This window comes from Hetaerina americana, unplaced genomic scaffold (assembly GCF_022747635.1).
Source record: "Hetaerina americana unplaced genomic scaffold, ioHetAmer1.1.p SCAF_23, whole genome shotgun sequence".
Taxonomy (NCBI): Eukaryota; Metazoa; Arthropoda; class Insecta; order Odonata; family Calopterygidae; genus Hetaerina; species Hetaerina americana.
The window spans coordinates 4,628,348-4,646,751 of NW_027286797.1; the positions used below are offsets into that span (position 1 = coordinate 4,628,348).

At 37.8% G+C, this 18,404-nt stretch overlaps 1 protein-coding gene across 1 annotated transcript in view; it reads left to right on the forward strand.

Moving 5' to 3' along the window:
• The window catches only part of MED25 (Mediator complex subunit 25), a 130,999-nt gene that overhangs the window by 9,880 nt on the left and 102,715 nt on the right, over positions 1–18,404 (forward strand). The window contains exon 4 of the mRNA XM_071586529.1: positions 7,905–8,196. Within this exon, the coding sequence (XP_071442630.1) occupies positions 7,905–8,196 (292 nt within the window). The remainder of the gene's footprint in view (positions 1–7,904; positions 8,197–18,404) is intronic.

Below are 18,404 nucleotides of genomic sequence, written 5' to 3' on the forward strand. Positions count from 1 at the left end.
GCATCAACTATTTTGCTCGCTTTGATTTGTCAGTTATTCAAAAATGTATGGTGAGTTTTGTCAATTATTTTAGAAGAAGTCACTTCCACTGGACGTTCCAAATGATATTCATCATTTGTGGATGTACGGCCTTGTTCAAACTCATTCACTCAATCGTAAAGTCACAAACAGAGGATAACATGTGTCATAAACTTCATCCAACTGGGTGTCTCTCTTTCGGTGTCAAGCCTTTTAAATAGCAGTGTTCATTCACTGTATGAAACTAATGTTTCATCATGTTCCTACATTTGCTCCTTCAATAGACTATTGAAATGAGACCAAGTGCTGGATATGGCTGAAACTATAACTGCAGTGTAGTGAGAGATGAGGCTTACTAAAAGCAAACTGATACTATGAGTGCCATTTCTTAGATTTTCTATGGAATTATTGAATGACCTACATACCATCTGTAAAAGAAACATAGTGTTGTATGTAACTTGCTCATTTTGAAGAAATATTTAAGGATATTAAAGCTGACTTTTATCAAACGACATGATATGGTTATTGGTGATTGAATACAGCTAGATCCTATCGGGGGTAGCAGGATTCTATGTCAGCACTAAGTTGAACTAATTAACAGTTATTGAAAAAAGAATAATGCCTGAGAATGCTGGCTTTCATTCTCGTGATCATTATGGTATTAATCAATTACTTGCAATTTCATTATACAGCATGTAAAAGGAATGCATCGTGTGACTCTGAAATCATGTCTGGATTATTCCTTGATGAATTCCTATAGCTGGGTGACTTAATAATACAGATTTTAAAAGCTAGGTACTGATTTCATTTTCTGTAAAAGAATTCTAACCCAGCCAAATATTTTAAAAAATTATGAAGGCAAATTAAATGATAATTAAAGAACTAAGGGAAAGAAAATTAACAGCCACAATTTAAAAAAATATTGTATTTTAAACCATGCTTGGAAAAGATTTAATTAATATGAAATACTTGTGTATGGACTTACTACTTTCCATCGTTGGCTGATGTACTAGGCTGAAGGGATGCATGGATAAAAGAAATAAATGTTTTTTTAATTGTTAATTACCTTGCTTTTTTGTGGTTGCTCATGAATTTGTCTCTCAGAGAGTTCTCATATGAACATAATATTGTTACATTTCTGTGTCCAAACCTTCATCTGTAAAATTTATCGGGCCATCCTGGACCTTATGGATTTTGACTTATTTTTCAGCAGGCTCCTCTTCAGATTCGGAAGATACATTTCCCACTTTCACAACTCTATCAGCTATTTGTTATACTGTAATGTTTGTAAAACAGGATCACCTATATCCACATAAAGCCAGACTTAAACATTTTTAATAGTAGAGGATATTCCCCGGTTGATTGCAAAAATTAATCATCTGGTTCAAATCCTTTGAAGTTGAAATCAACTTCCACTTTCTTTTCCATGCATTTATAATACTGGATTGTTTTATGCATTATTGTTCTTTATCCCCTGCTGTCTTTAGCCTAATGGTCACTTGACTCTATCACTTCCAAAATTTCGTTCAAAAACATTCTCTTGTACATCCTCTTGGAATCCTTTCCTTGATCTGTTGACTAAGATACCAAAGTTCTAATTGGGGACAAAGCAAGGCACCTAAACTTATCATCCCCACGGCTCAAATTGTCTTAGTCAGGTTGGGAGGGCACATTGTCCAAAATCAAATGCATGTTTATATCATCATTTGGAATTCCCAGAAAATGCACTTCATGGTTCACAAATTTGTTAACAAAGCAATTGTGGACACAGTCCATTGTGGTAACTCCAGTAAATCACACGTTTGCTAAGTGCTTATAAGGTACAGGGAGTTCAGTCAATATTTTTCTCAGAGCTCGGGCTTGTCATACTTTTCCCACAACATCACTCACAAATTGAGGCTACCGCATCAATTAGCACACAAGTGTAGTGACACTTTCCTTAATACAGTGGAACCTCACACAACAAGCATAATACTTCCCCGATCTTTTTCTCAGAGCAAAACACCTTTAGTGAAACAATTTTTCTCATATGAATCAATGTAAAATATGATCATGGATTTTTCATTCTTCAAAAAATAAATTATCTACTAGGTTTATTCAAAGAAAATTATATATACATTTATAGGGTCGTGGATCATGTTCATCTTTCTTTTCTATCATATTCCACATTAAATGGGTGTAGATTAGTGAAGGTTTACTGTATTAATTTGCGAACAAGTTCAATGATATCTGTTGATATATAGCTCATCTGACTTTTAGAATGCCAGCTTATGTGTTGTATGGTATCACAATTGGGGAATACCCCCTTTTAACGAGGCTTAAAATTTAACCAATCTCATGAGAATATTGAGGACCATTTAATGTGGGAACAATTACACTAGTTTTATTTCAATATTATTATTATTATTATTATTATTAGGTAATCTACCGGTTAAGGTAGGTTTTTGGATGGACGTAATTACTAATTAAGTAATTTGTGGCCCCTAGCAAAACACAACATCCTTCTCTACATCAGGTCCCTCTTCATATCTGAGTACTTTCTTCCCTCCTTCATCCTGTCCAACATCCCTATCCTGTTTCTTCCCTTTCCTCGTTTGCCTAACATTCTCCCCTCTGTTACAGTCTTTAACATCTCGCTGCCGGTCAATACCCCCTTCAGCCACTTTTCCTGCCTCCATAGGATTTCTCCCAACAAACCCCTCTCTTCGCCCACCATACCAAGTACTTCCTCATTTGTTTTCTTCTCTGTCCATTTCACTTTCTCCATTCTTCTCCACACCCACATTTCAAAAGCCTCCAGTCTACGTCTATGTTTCAATGACCACGTTTCCGCGCCGTACATAGCTACGCTCCAAATTAAAGTTTTTACGAAGTCTTTTCTTAACATCCTTACTAAACATCCCTGTCATCAACTCCCTCCTCCTTGTGAAAGCCTCTTTGCCTAGCGCAATTCTTCTCCTTACGTCCTTAATACTTTGACCGTGTTGGTCCAAAACACTACCGATATATGTAAACTGTTCTACCTGCTCTAGTTTTTGCCCTCCTATTTTAATGTATAGCTTAGCCTTTTTCTTTCTAGAAAATCGCATAACCTTTGTTTTATTAATATTGATTCTCATCCCATACCTGTCGCATTGAATTTCCAATTCACTCAGCAATGCTTGCAGCCCCTTGGCTGACTGATAAACTAAAGCTTGGTCATCAGCAAACCTAACTGATTTTACGAATTCCCCGCCTACTTTCATTCCTACCTCCAGTTCTTCCCATGCCTCTTTAATCATTTCCTCTGCTTACAGGTTGAATAACAACGGTGATAATGGGCAACCCTGCCTTACACCTCTTCCTAACACTGCCCATCCGGACTAACCGCTCCCCACTCGCACCTGTGCAGTCTGAGACTTGTACAGGTTGCGGATTAGTCTCCTTTCCCTCCAATCTATTCCTATTTTCTGCAGAATACTCATTAATTTTTCCCAATTCACTCTATCAAACGCTTTTTCGAAATCTACGAAACAGGCAAATACCTCCTGGTTGTGTTCTATATTCCTCTCGATTAATAATCTCATTACTGCAATGGCATCACGCGTACCTCTCCCCTTCCTAAACCCAAACTGATCATCCCCTAAGTAATCATTTTCCCTACTCTCTATCCTTTTGTTTATGATCCTGAGAACAACTTTAGCTGCGTGGGATATCAAACTTATCGTCCTGTAGTCCTCACAAGATGTAGCCTTTACCTTTTTCGGAATAGGAACTAACACTGATCTCACAAAGTCTTCCGGCCAGATTCCTTCCTAATAAATACTACGAATCTGCCCATATAGCCTCTTCCTCCCACATTTTCCTAAACATTTTAATAGGGAATGGGAATGTTATCCACCCCCACGGCCTTATTTAGTTTTGATTCCCTTAATGCCCTTTCTATCTCATGGTCTAGTATGCCTGGACCTAAGCTATCTTCCTCTACGTCATATTCTTTTTCAATGTCTAACTTTGTTGGTCTGAGTTCTTTACTATACAGTTCTTCTATATACTCCTTCCATCTCTCTTGAATCTTTCCTGTGTCAGCTATTACCTTACCCACCTTATCTCTAACTGTTAGCATAGATCTCCCTTTCTTACTTCCCGGCAGTGATTTAACCCATCTGTATTACGCACCAATTTCAGCCTTCCTCTGCAGACTTTCCATATCCTCGCACTGCATCTTCCACCATGCTTCTTTTGCTTTATTTGTTGCCCACCTCAATTTATTGTTTAATTCATTGTACTTCATTTTGCCTAATTCTGTATTTACATTCTTCCATTTTCACCGCTCATCCATCTTTGTAATCATCTCATCCATGATCCATGGTTTCCTAGTCCTTTTAGCGTTAACGGTTCCAATAGTGTCTTCTGCGGCTTTAGACAAATGCCAAAAAACCTTTTCTTGATCCTTTCCCATTTTTCTTCGATAGTACTTAGCTCTTTACCATCCTCCATGATTTCCTCTACGGCCTTTTTGTACTCCTTCCTTTTCAAACCATTTAATGCTTCTACATTCCAATTTCTAACCCGCCGCCCCTGCCTTATCTTTTTGAAACGGACGCTACATTTCATAACCACTAAATTGTGGTCAGAGTCCGCATCCGCTCCCAGGAAGCTGTGCGAATTCTTCTCACTGTTCTTAAACCTGTGTCTAACCAGGATATTATCTAGCTGATACCTTTCTGAGTCACCTGGCATTTTCCATGCATACCTGCGTCTTTTGTGGTGTCTAAACCAAGTGTTGGTGATGACTAACCCGTCTCCTGCAGAACTCAACTGCTTTCTCCCAGCGGTCATTCCTCGTGCCTACACCGTAGTCCCACACCTCATCACCATCTCTTCCTTTGCCTACTGGTGCATTCTTATCCCCCATCACTATCAAATGTTTCCCTGCAGGAACACATGCGATTATGTCCTCTGAGCGTATATCCTATCGACCTCTTCTTCCTTATGGTTGCTCGGTGGCATGTATACCTGAATAATAACCAAGTTCGTCGTTTCTGCTTTTATCTCTACTAGTAATAATCTATCTGTTACTTGCTCTATGTTGACTATGCTTCTCCCTACCTCTTCATTTAATACTATGGCAACCCCTCGTTGGCTCTCGTCCCCGCCGCTGTATATTATTCTATAATTATCGCTCCAGTAATCCCCGCTATCCTTCCATCTCACCTCGCATGGACCGAAAATATCAATTTTTCCCCTTTCCATCTCTCGCTTAACATTCTCCAGTTTACCTGTCTTAATCATTGTCCTAACATTCCACGTTCCTATTCTAACTAATTTGGTCTTCTTCTCCTGCGTCCTCTGTCCTGCTGCTGCTGTTATTCCCTTGCAAGGGTTTCGTGGGATGACGACCACGGAAGCCTTGTCTCCCCCGCTGCCGGGTGCGACACACAGCCGATTGGGCCAAGCCCCGTAGTTGCCAGGACTCAAAATCTCTGTATAGTCCATCATGGTAATCTTGGGAATGATAATTGAGGTGGTTTCCCGTTGCCTTCCTCAATAGTGTTTTTAACGTGACACCATCACTTACTGGCCGCCCCACTGGGGTCAGACGCCATTGCAGCCGCCTCACTGAGGAAAGACGCTGCGTGGACTGCCTTTCGTCAGGCCCTTAACCTTCGACTTATCTGGCATGCTTAATTATTGCTCCTGGTGACCCTACCAGGAGCAATAATTATTACTACCGCCAGCACAGCTCTAGGGGTCATCGGAACGCACAAGCCCTTCCACCACGTCAAGGTTGTAGTCCGAGGAGGGTTATTTCAATGTATGTGAAAAAATTTGAGCCATGCTTTCACTTTATTATTTGGTTAAGGTAATCTTAGTTTTTACGGGAGATGATCGATGGTTGATGTCATGTTAGGGATGGGTGGGTAATTTGGTAAGAGTAGGATTTAACGGCATGGGAAAAGGGTTAAGAAAATTAGACTCAGTATTGGCCGAATCTTCACAGAATGCTCACCCGGTCATACATCCCTTGTGACATAAGGTATACTTCGTATGAAATGCTCTCTACGTGGCATCTAAGTATGGATCAGGATATATCTGAAGAACTGCCACCAACAGGTCTCAAGCCCAGGTCCTCAGGGTGGAAAGCTATTAAGTACACTGGCTGCCACACCAACTCGATCTCCTCTATTTCATTGGAACTTTATACGATGATATGAAGATAGTAAAATTTCTTTAAAACAAGCACTGGTTTAGGTTTAAGAAATATTAGGTTTAATATTCCTTCAACTGGTATCACAGTTGAATGTGTTTGGGTTCCAAGGATTTCTGGGTTGGCAGGGGGAGTAATAGTGCAAGTCAGTATTGTGAGTTTATAGTAAGAGTCCCATTTTCCTTTTGACTAGGAGTAAAATTACAAACAACACTTTGATGTTTGGAGCAAGTATGAGGACTCTTGAGATTGAGGATGAACAATTTTTAAAAAGGTGCCTCACATACTACCTTGATCAAAAAGTTCCCGGAATAACCACCGTGTGGCGCTCCCATCGTTCCGATTTGAGTTCTGTTTTTTTGTTAAATTGGTACATCTGTTGTTGATATTCCCTTTAAATCTTAGTGTCATAACTTGACATTTGCAAAAGTTACGGTCGGTTTTCGGTATGTCCATCAGTGCTTCCTGCGATTTTTCCATTACTTCCTCTCGGCTGCTAAAACGCATTCCCCGTAATGGTTTTTTAACTCGATTGAACAGAAAGAAGTCACAGGGAGCCAAATCAGGTGAATTCGGTGGCTGTTGGATGGTATTTGTTGCATTTTTCGTCAAAAAATTACGAATAATGATAGCACTGTGCGACGGTGCGTTATCATGGTGCAAAATCCACGAGTTTTCTGCCCACATTTCTGGTCTCTTTCGGCGAATTGCTTCACGCAAACGTCTCATAACGCCCAAATAATACTCTTTGTTTACTGTCTGGCCTTCTGGCAAAAATTCATGATGCACTACACCGTTATAATCCATGAAAACCGTCAGCATTGCCTTCTTTTTTGACTGAAAACGACGTGGTTTTTTTGGTCTCGGCTCATTTGGTGAACGCCATTCACTTACTTGCCTGATGTCTGGATTGCGTGTCGTACTCATAAACCCACGTCTCGTCTCCAGTAATGATCCTTTTGATGAATGTGGGATCGGATTCAGCCTCGCAAATCATGTCTTTTGCGACGTCAACACGGTCTCTTTTTTGCATGAAATTGAGGTCTTTTGGCACCAACTTTGCTGCTACACGACGGAAACCCAAATCATTAACCACAATGTCTTGGGCGGATCCATAGGCAATGTTCAAGTCCTCCGCTATTTCTCTGATGGTTAATTTGCGGTTATTGACCAACATTTCTTTTACTTTATCAATTTTTTCACCGACTTTCGATGTCGATGGTCTGCCACTGCGTTCATCATCTTCGATTGACTCACGACCACTTCTGAACCGCTCGTGCCACTGGTAAACGACCGTTTTTTTTAGAGAATCGTTGCCGAAACACTTTTCCAACATTTCCAACGTCCGTGCGCCACTAAATCCGTTTTTTACGCAAAATTTAATACAAGTTCGTTGTTGCAAATTTAAATCCATTTCTGAAATTGTAAAAAATCGCCAACACACACAGAGATAGATGTACTCTTGGCTACGTAACTTTTGCAAATGTCAAGTTATGACACTAAGATTTAAAGGGAATATCAACAACAGATGTACCAATTTAACAAAAAAAACAGAACTCAAATCGGAACGATGGGAGCGCCACACGGTGGTTATTCCGGGAACTTTTTGATCAAGGTAGTATTTCAACATATTCATGAGTGGGACCATACTTCAAATGCTGCTGTGTTTAACAAAAAAATTCAACCTGTTTTATAGGATGGTTGGTGGGAAAACAGAATCTCATGCCAATGTTGCTGAAGGCCTGGCTACTGCATTGCAATGTTTTGATGATTTGAAACCACGGTACAGCATTGAGCAAGCCAGTAGCAATGGTGGAGCATCAGCCTCTCCTGGTACACTCTCAGCCATTACATCACCACAATCTCTTCAACTTGTCCAGAAGCACTGCATTCTTATATGCAATTCACCACCTTATAATTTGCCTGTGATGGAGTCATTTTCATATGCTGGACACACAGCTGAACAGCTGGCTGTGCTACTTCAAGAGGTTAGTTACATTTTGACTTGTCTGGAGTTTTAGGATTACTCCTCATGAATATTATACCATATTTCTTGGTACCATGGACAAATCTCAAGTGAAATAATGACATGTGTTTGTTTTCTAAAATGGTATTGATAGACTCCAAACTTAACTTTCGGATGTAATCCAGGTGCTGATTTATAAATAAATAACTATTAGTTAGGAAAACCTGGGAAAATAGGAACTACCTAGACTCATACCTATAGAAAATCAGTGCACCTTTAACTAATCGGTACAATTTTGTAACATGCTACACTTGGAAAATCTTATCATCTCTAATTAGTGAATTTTTTAATCACCCGGGACATTTTGTGTCAAATATATTTTTCATATATTTTCTTAACTCTCAAAGGTAAAAATTATTTTTTTAATATTTTTAAAACTAGACATTTTGATTTGTTTATGTAATTTATTAATATTATGAAAATGATCCCTTCTAAATTATATTACCCTCATATTGGCAATGACTGAGATTAGGGGCAATACCAAATAACAAATGCCTCGTACATCTCGTAACTTGTCCAATCTTAAGTCAGAATTTTTCAGGTATTCTTCTTTCCTAATAACATCGGAGGTGTTTTCTCTTTTGTAATTTAACTTTGGTTACATTTTAATTGCATGCATTTTAATCATGCATAAATGAATATATTATTATTTTACTGAAATTACTATTTAAGAGAGTAAAATCTTACTCGGTGTGGATTAGTCCAATATTGCATTTGCTGCATTCAGTCCTTGAGTGGGAACTGTGGCACATTGCCTCCTACTGATGTTCATTGGAGGCGTCATGAAATGGTTTTAAGTATTATCAAATCATATGCTGTTTATTACTCAGCTAGGGTTACTGTTACCTAATAAAGTTTTGCCCCCCCCCCCCCTGCAAATTTTGTCGAGTTCCATGTCAAGTAATTCAGAAGTGTTTTATGTTGAAAATTGAATTGTGCCAAATATCTTACTGATTTTCTGTATAGTATACAAGCATTTTGAAAGGCTGCATCAATTATCCATGTAAAAATAGCCGACCACTATTTTTTTTCTTTAGGTGCTATTTCTATAAATAGCTAGATTTTCATTCATGCAGTTGGTCATATCCATGTATTTATTGTGTGTGGAAAACAATCCAGTCGAAGGGACTGGAATTTCCTTTTGGTATTTTGGAGAATATCTGAGACCATATGTAATAGCTTTGATGCTTTGACGTAAGGACGTCAAAGGTGTTTCCTGAGTTATTAATCCAACTTGTGATAATTATGTATTCCTCCCTGATTATTCAGTTCTCAACATTGTTGTTCATATTTTTTTCATGTCCGTTTTAGATCAAATTTGACTGTCTTTTTGGATTCTGTGTTGCCTCAATGTTCCTTTTGCACCAAAGCCCAATTATTTCATAACCTATTAAAATTATTCCTTGAAAAGTATTATTAAATTATTGACGAAATGGCGATGGTTTTAAATCTTCAGGAAAACATTGATCATCAATACCAGCAGCGCATACATTTTATCAAAATTTACCCGGTATCCGGAATTTGCAATTGGATTGTAAAAATCAGAATTCATTAAATAACCATTGTGATATTTAGGTGCCATTCATTATTCTGATGATGACTTTCCCAGTAATCATGGGCTCTAATAGGCAATCATGCTTTCATCTTATGAAAGATAGTGCTTAGTAAGTCAGAACTATGCTGGAAACTTCTTTTTTAGAATACTAATGAATAATGTGGTTTCCAAAATTTGTCTTTTAGTTTTATTTAAGTGTTGTCGATATGGTGAGCAAATTTCATTATTAGCACAAAGTTGTCCATACACATTGATTTTGACACTAAATCATTTTTATGTCAGAAAATGTTCCCAATGATGCCATTTCCTTTTACAGCATTGTATCCATGTAATTTGTTATATCCGGCGTAACTGTATGGAAGTTACACCACGTATTGAAATGAAGTAAGCAACTTTGTAATTCCACGCACACTTTATTTAGAATGCAACCGAGGTTTCTATATTGAGCGTCATCATCGGGTAGTTCCTGCAGGAGACATATTTGTGTATACGAGGTCTGTCCGAAAAGTATTTCAAATTTTGAATTCCCACGGGTTACGTATTTTTGATTTTTTTGTGGCTTATGTCTCTCCCTTGTGCTGAAAAGTTCAGCCATTTTGAATGTCCCGCTAATTTTTGACAGCTGTTTTGCTTGGTTGTGTTTTGGCTTGTCTTCGTTTTTTGCCTGTTCCAAAAAATGGGTCAAAGAATCTGTATAAAATTTTGTGTGAAAAACAAAATTAAGTACACAGACGCATTACAAATGTTGACTGTGGAATATGGAGAAGCTACCTTGGACCGAAGCAACGTTTATCGTTGGTGCAAAATGTTCTCAGAGGGCCAAGAAGATGTGAACGACGAAGAGAATGCCCGAGCACGTCAGCGACCGATGAAAACATTGATGAAGTGAAGAAAATAGTATTGGCCAATTGTCGAATCACAGTTAGAGAAGTTGCTGAGGACCTAAACACATCGATTGGCTCCTGCCATTGGATTTTTACGAATGATTTGGGCATGACATGGGTCGCCGCAAAATTCGTACCAAAATTGTTCAATTTCGACCAAAAACAACAGCGCATTTACATTGCTAATGAGGTGTTGGACTCTGTCCGCAATGACCCAAATTTGCTCCAGAGGGTCATAACTGGGGTCGAATCATGGGTTAATGATTATGACGTGGAAACTCCCAAGCTCCCAATCATCCCAATGGAATCTGCAGCACGAGCCAAGACTGAAAAAAGTGCACCAAGTTCGGTCAAATATGAGAGTTTTGCTTGAAGTTTTCTTCGATTGCAGGGGCGTGGTGCGTCATAAGTCCTTGCCATAGGGTAGAACGGTATATAAAGAATGCAAGTACCTGCAAGTTATGCACAATTTGCGCGAAGCAATCCGCGACAAATGCCCAGATTTATGGAAGAACAAAAATTGGCTTTTGCACCATGACAACGCCCCTGCTCACACATCGTTACTTGTGCACGAATTTTTGGCCAAAACAGCATGCCTAAAACAAAACACTAATGATGCCGCAGCCACCTTATTCCCCAGACCTGGCCCTCTGTGACTTTCTCTTGTTCCCTAAACTGGAGAGGCCCATGAAAGGACGACGCTACGCTACGATTGAAGAGATAAAGGCTGCATCAAAGGAAGAGTGGAACAAGATCACAAAAATGATTTTTTGAAGTGCTTCGAGGATTGGAAAAAACATTGGCACCAGGGTATAATATCTAATGGGGATTACTTTGAAGGGGACAAAATAGATATTCATGAATAAATAAATAATTTTTGAAAAAACACAAAAGTTGTGATACTTAATGAACAGACCTCGTATACCTTGAAAACGGGGGAGCAGGAGGGTTGGTCAGAGTGGGAGGGGAAGGGTGGGTGGAGGAGTCCAAAGGTTTAAATAAAAATGGGAAGGAAAGGGAAGTACAGCCTTAGGTGTCAATCATGGACTGCGAATGGGGGTTTGTTTGGGAGTGGGATACCCTGTGGAGAGCACTGGACATGAAAACAGTGTAGATCTAAGAGTGAGAGGGATACACAATTTCATTAGCAAGTTCATCCATGCAACAGGCACACTTTGAAATTTCTAATTGCTCTAGTGCATCATCTAGGTCCTTTATTTTCATAACGGAGAATTTCAGTCTCAAAGTCACTTTTGTGGTCATTTTCGATAGGGTTCTTTGCAAAGAGTAATTTTATGTTCCTATTCTTTACACATATTTGGTCTCCTTTATTCTTTCTTTAAATTTCCATCCCGGTTGCGGAATATATTTAGTGGAACACCCTGAGGACTCCTCCTTATGCGCCACTCCTCTTGTTTCCCTAAAAGACATAAAAAACCTGTTGGTTGACCTTGGAAGTAGCCCTAGAGAAATAAAACACCATGGTTAAACAAGTTTTGTCTCACTTATAAAAACTTGATCGTTCAAAAAGCAGATGAAGGCAGCTTGGTAGTTGTATTAGAGAAAGATAATTACATCATGAAACGCAAAGACTTCATCAGAGACAATAAAAGTAAAGTACTTCATCAGAACCCACTCTCAAGTTTCAACAAGAAATCAAGAAAATGATGAAATCCAGTGATGCGTTATTTTAATTTTGATCTTGGGGAAGAAATGGAAATCTGATGGAGCCAAATCAGGGGAATAAGGTGGGTTTGGTGCCAATATATATCTTGGTTGATGTATTTTTATCATGGCAACGACACTTCTGTGTGGGTATGTATTGTGTTCATGGAAGATGGCTTTCTTTATTGCCAAACCTGGCCTTTTTTCGTGTATCTTTGCTGTAGTTGGTCCTTGAGATTAGCGTAGTATTTACCAGTAATTGCTTGAACGATGGGAAGATAATCAATCAGCAGAATCCCTTTCGCATCCCAGAAAATTGAAGCCATCACCTTTCCGACCGTCCGCAATGTTCGATGTGCATCTTTTCCCACTAAGGCATTTTTTCAACTTTGGAAATAAATAATAACTACTGGAGGCCAAAACTGGTGAATGTGGTGCAGGCTGTAGTCATGTGAACTTTAATTCCATTATTTTTGTCATTTCTTTGCTCGACCATTGCAGTAAAGAAATATAATAATCTCCATTTATCGTTTGTCCTTTTTGTAAGTAATCGATGTAGATGATCTTGGATGCATCCCAAAAAACTATGTCCGTCATCATGTTGGCAGATTTCACTGTCTTTGTCTCCAGAATAGTAGTGTATCCATATTTCTTTCACGGTTAAGTATTGATACAAAAACTCATCAGGATTGTGGCAGCATAAGCATTCGAATCGAATACACAATTGTGTTTATTGTTCACTGGAAGCAAATGCAGTGCCCACCGTGCCGAGATACACCCAATTTTCATGCAAAATTGAAAGCACTGTGCTTTGTGATATGCCTGTGGGCTCATTGTTCATAGACATGGATTCTTGGCTACCTCTTGAATCGAGAAAGTAATGCCATTTTGCTTAGTAATGTGAGACTTTATAGGGGAATATTTCATCAGTTTTCACTAAGCTTGATCAGGCAACATAAGCAGTTTTTCTTAGTGATAAAACTAAAAGTGGCTTTCAATCGAGCTGTGGTTTTAGTAACTTATTTAAAACTGAAGCCTGGAGAAATGGCCTTTGCCATATTGATAGAAATGAGCTCTTACGGCTAGTAATATTGAATGAATGTAAAACTCCAATAGCTGTAAACAGTTTACCTTTCTAACAAAGTACAAATGAAATTAGTTGGCTAGCGCCACAAGTCAAGAAGGGGTAAAAGGTAAAAAGGAAAGGGATAAGAAAGATGAATACGAATACGCGTATTTCGGCCACAAAGTAGCCCTCTTCAGCGTACTGAAGGGTAATCGTCACGACAACACAAGTCGAAGTGAGTTTTTATCCTCTCCTTTTTACCTTTTACCCCTTCTTGACTTGTGGCGTTAGCCAACTAATTTCATTTGTACTTTGTTTAGAAAGGTTAACTGTTTACGGCTATTGGAGTTTTACATTCATTCAATCCTTTGCCATGATTAAGTTTTATTTACTTTTCTACATCAATGGCTTCATTTGCGGAAAAACCATAAAAATTTCCTTCTCTATTAATCCTTCCATTTGCATTATAATTGTAGCCAAAAGGGACTCGTGCGACAGAGGAGTAAGTGGCAAGTGACCGAAAGAATGCTAATTATGGTGTTATTAGTTTGTTTACAATGGCTTTCTGATGCAATTTGGATAATGACATTTGTGGGGGATCTATCATCTCATCTTTTTTATTCCAGCTACATATGCAGTTAGAGTGTGAAGTATGTCAACTACAAAACCTCCAATATGAGAATTTTTAATCCACTTCGCAACGTTGAATTTCTGCTGCACTGTAGAATAGCTGTTTCTCTTATCTATACTTATTTTCACTTTTTAATACATCATGCAATGCATGGGAGAACATAGCACCCTCATGTTTCTCAGCGAAGGTGAATCAAGTCCTTCACATTCTCTGTGAATCAGATTCTCGTACTCTGTCAACATTCAAAGAAACTTCAGGCCAACATTTAGTATCCACTGGCACTTGCAAATTTAGCACCCAAGTTATTTTACCAAAAAACCAATCAGGTGATGTATTCCCGTGGAATAGCCCAAGCACATGTTTGAGGTATCTGCTTGAGACCAGAGCCTTATAAAATAAATATACAATTTTTATAGATCCATCTGACCCTTCTGGGAAGTCTTACAGAGGGACATCAAATTTAAGAACTATATTCAGGCTACTCTTGCATATCTTCAAGAGTTCATGCTCAAAAAATGGTGCGATACTATGCAAAATCTGGTATCTGAGCTTGGTTGTAGTGTCTTTCCAAGAGTTTCCAAGTCTTGAAATATAATTCTGAACAAAATTACACTATCTTCACGACACTGCACAGATGAGAATTGCATTACAGAGTTTATAGCCAAAATATTGTCTGCAATGATCTCTTCAGCCAAAATAAATTATTTTAGTCCAAAACTTACTTGCCTCCATGCAGCTATGGCAGTCATTAAAAAATACTCATCTCTTTCTTAGTTGCAAGCAATTATACTGTCACTAGCAATTACATATAGGTTGCAGACCTGTATGCGACCAGCAAGGAGGGAGGTTATAAGTTAGGCCTCAGGAAAAACAAACATGGGGATGCATATGAGAAAGCCATGAGCCCTTATTCTTCATATCTATGATAGAGAGAGGCTAACTTTGGAGTGCACTATCTTGAGTGGCACAACTCTTTTGAATTGGATGAGGATGTTTTATGAGGTATTTTTTGGTATCTAAATTCTGTACAAAGTTTTGGATGCTGAAGAGGAAACTATCATGAGATCACTGCTCTCATATTCTAATATGATTTAGATTTTCACAGAGTTAATTTGAATTCATTTTATTATTACCAGCTGCCTCCTTAAGTGCAAAAAATTATCTAATCAAAGTAGTAATAGGTAATCTTTGTACCTCTAAAGAGCAAGTATGGTGAAGTATTCATTTGTGGGTCATTCAATAGATAGATAAAGGTCTTTATTTGGGCAAAATTGAGACCAAATGGTCCCTTCATCCATTTTATACATATTATATTAGCCATAAATTTTTTAGGCCCTCCAAACAAGCAAGATTTGGGAAAGAAGGGACCATGGGAAGGTTCTCTAAATGGGCATCTGTATTGCTGATGACCTTGGGTGATGTGAATCGTTTTCCACCAGCTATTTTGGTTTGGGAATGAAGAAAGTCACTGGGGGCGAAATCTGGTGAATAAGGTGGATGATGTAATTATTTGAACTTTAATTGCATGATTTTCGCCATCGAAACCCCACAAATGTGCATCTGTGAATTGTCTTGATGGAATAGAACTTTTTCTTTGCCAAATGAGGACAGTTTTTCTTGATTTCTTTGCTCAACAGGTATAAAATTGTTGCAAAACATTCCCTATTTATCATTTGTCATTTTTGGTGGTAATTAAGGTAGATAGATCATTTTGTGAATCCCAAACTGGCCATTACCTTGTCGGCTGACTTCACTGTCTTTGCCTTCTTTGGAGTCTACTGTTTTGACTGTTCCTTTATCTCTGGAGTGAAGTAGTGTATCCATATTTTGTCCACAGTTATGGATCAATGCAGAAACTTATCAGGATGGAAGAGTGCCAAACCACCCTATAAATCGACCACATGATTGCATCTATTCTCTGCTGAGAGCAAATGTGGCAGCCATTTTTCCTAAAGGCTTTTCACCTAATATATTTTGCAATATTGAAAACACTATACCTTTTGGTATTCCTGCGACCTCAGGTTTTATGCATACTTAGATTTGTTGGTCACTTAAAACTGCATTGTGAATTTTGTCAATCATTTCAGAGGAAGTCACTTCTGCTGAACATCTTGAACAATGTTCATTATCTGTGGGTGTATGACCACAGTTAAACTAGTGTATTTTCCCATAGATACCGCACGCCTAGAACTTTGTAGTTATCATGAATTTTGTATAGATACCATGCACCCAGAGCTTCATAGTTATCTTGAACGGGTATAGAAGCCAGGCATCTGTGTGTATATATGTATATGCACGTAAAAATAATATATATTGTGTGTAAAAATGTCTGTATCCATACAATGAAGTATGAAGTGATGGTAACAACCAATGAATACATGAAATCATAATTGCCTGTGGCTATCTACTGTAAGTATACAGAAGATTAGAGCCAGGTGATTGAAATTAATTCCCCACAACAGAAGGATAAAAAAATAAACAATATTTACAAGCCAACACAATGTGCCACCTTGTTGCTTTTTCACTATGATTCATTAGTCTAAACAAGACATAGGTTAATGTGCCCTTTCATTTGCTATATAAATTGAATTTCAGAAAATCATATATAAAAATAAGAAAATGAATGAAATAGAATACTCTTGATTTGTTTGCTTTACTTTGCTTTGCTAGTATCAGCGCTCAGCTGTTCTGTACATCCTCCCAAGTTCTATGAAAGTGAATGACTACACAGACTGCACAAAATCTGGAAGGATTGAAAGAGTGTCTTATGAAGAAATAAGCCAGTAGATCCTATCATATATTAATACTTCTGAGTATATAATACAACATACTCTATGTATTTGTGAAGCACTATGTATTAGATTAAAGAAGCACTACGTATTAGAATACATGAAGTATAAAAATTATATGTTTCCTCTTTTTATAATGGATTTATGAGATGAAATAACTGTAACAGTAGCTGATCTGTATAAAATAAAATGCAATCAGAAAGGCATGCTTCCAAACTTATTTTTTCAAAATTCTTCAATAAATTATTGTGTGCATAGGAATGTAAATGTTTGGATTTTTTCAATTTTCATTGCATAATGTGCATCATCAATTTTTTATCATCTGAACAATTTTGTGTTGTTAACATGCGCGTTGTCCATCGGAAAACACAGGAATATTGTGAGAGGAGATTGTTTAATCACCCCTGGGAACTCTTTTCTCCATTTTTCTCAATCAAGGTTTTTTGCTTTAATCTACTATGAAAATGAAACCATGTGATGGGCATGGCTGAAACTTAACAGCAGTCTGTTAAGAAATGAGGCTTACTAAAAGGTAACCTTTTTCAGATGCTATAAACCCCATCTCTTGAATTTTATTAGTAGTTATTGAACAATCTACATATAATGTTGAGTGAAATAGAACATATGTATTTAATCCATAAGTAAATGTGTAAATGCGAGGTAGATATCAATCTGGACTTTGCCTGCAAAAAATTATATTAAAAAAATCATCATGATAGTTAACTCTTCCAATGTATATATAAATTCCTAGAATAAAAAATATTGATAATTATCAAGGATTCTCACCTTTTTCAACTGGTTGATAGCTTTACACAACATTTGCCTGCACAAGAATACCTGCAATGGTCATCACTACTTTTCTATAAATTTTTTTTGATAACCTTAAAATCACCTGGAGAAAAATTTTTGTGCTAAAAAACATAATTAGTCGTTAAATGAGATAGCAGTTCGCCCTGACAGTTCTTTTAGTTAATTCATTAAAAAGCAAATGAATGCATTGATGACTGCAGGCACCTGGGAGATGGTAAAATATGCCTTAATACATTATACATCACTGCGTGTTGGGAATTGGTAATTCATGATTTGTTATTGAGCAAATACTTTGTTGTTATGACACTATCAATGCATATCTTAGCCTATATTTCCTCCATTTTTATTTTACTCCATTGGTACTTTTAACGAGGGATTATCTTCCTGCCTCTCCATGCCATGCGATCATCTTTTATGTCTTTGTTTCCACACATTTCCATTGAAGGTGGAAATTTAAGTAATTTTTATGAACTATGTTGGAAATGGGATTTGTTAGTCTATTGTTCAGAGCATTGTGTAACTGACATGAGGGTCTGGGTTCAATTCTGAGTGATGTCTCTGGGCACACACTCAGCTTCACCCAAGCTGAGTTTATTTTTGGGTACCAGTTCTTTCTTGCTACGAAGCCATAGGTAGTATAAGAAAAGAAACTGCTGATTTCACGTATTAACTTAAAACCTTACTAATGAGTGAATTTCACACCTTATTGGACTTAAGATTGGGTGAGTTCTGTATATCACACAAACCTTGGTGTCAGTAATGTTGGTGCA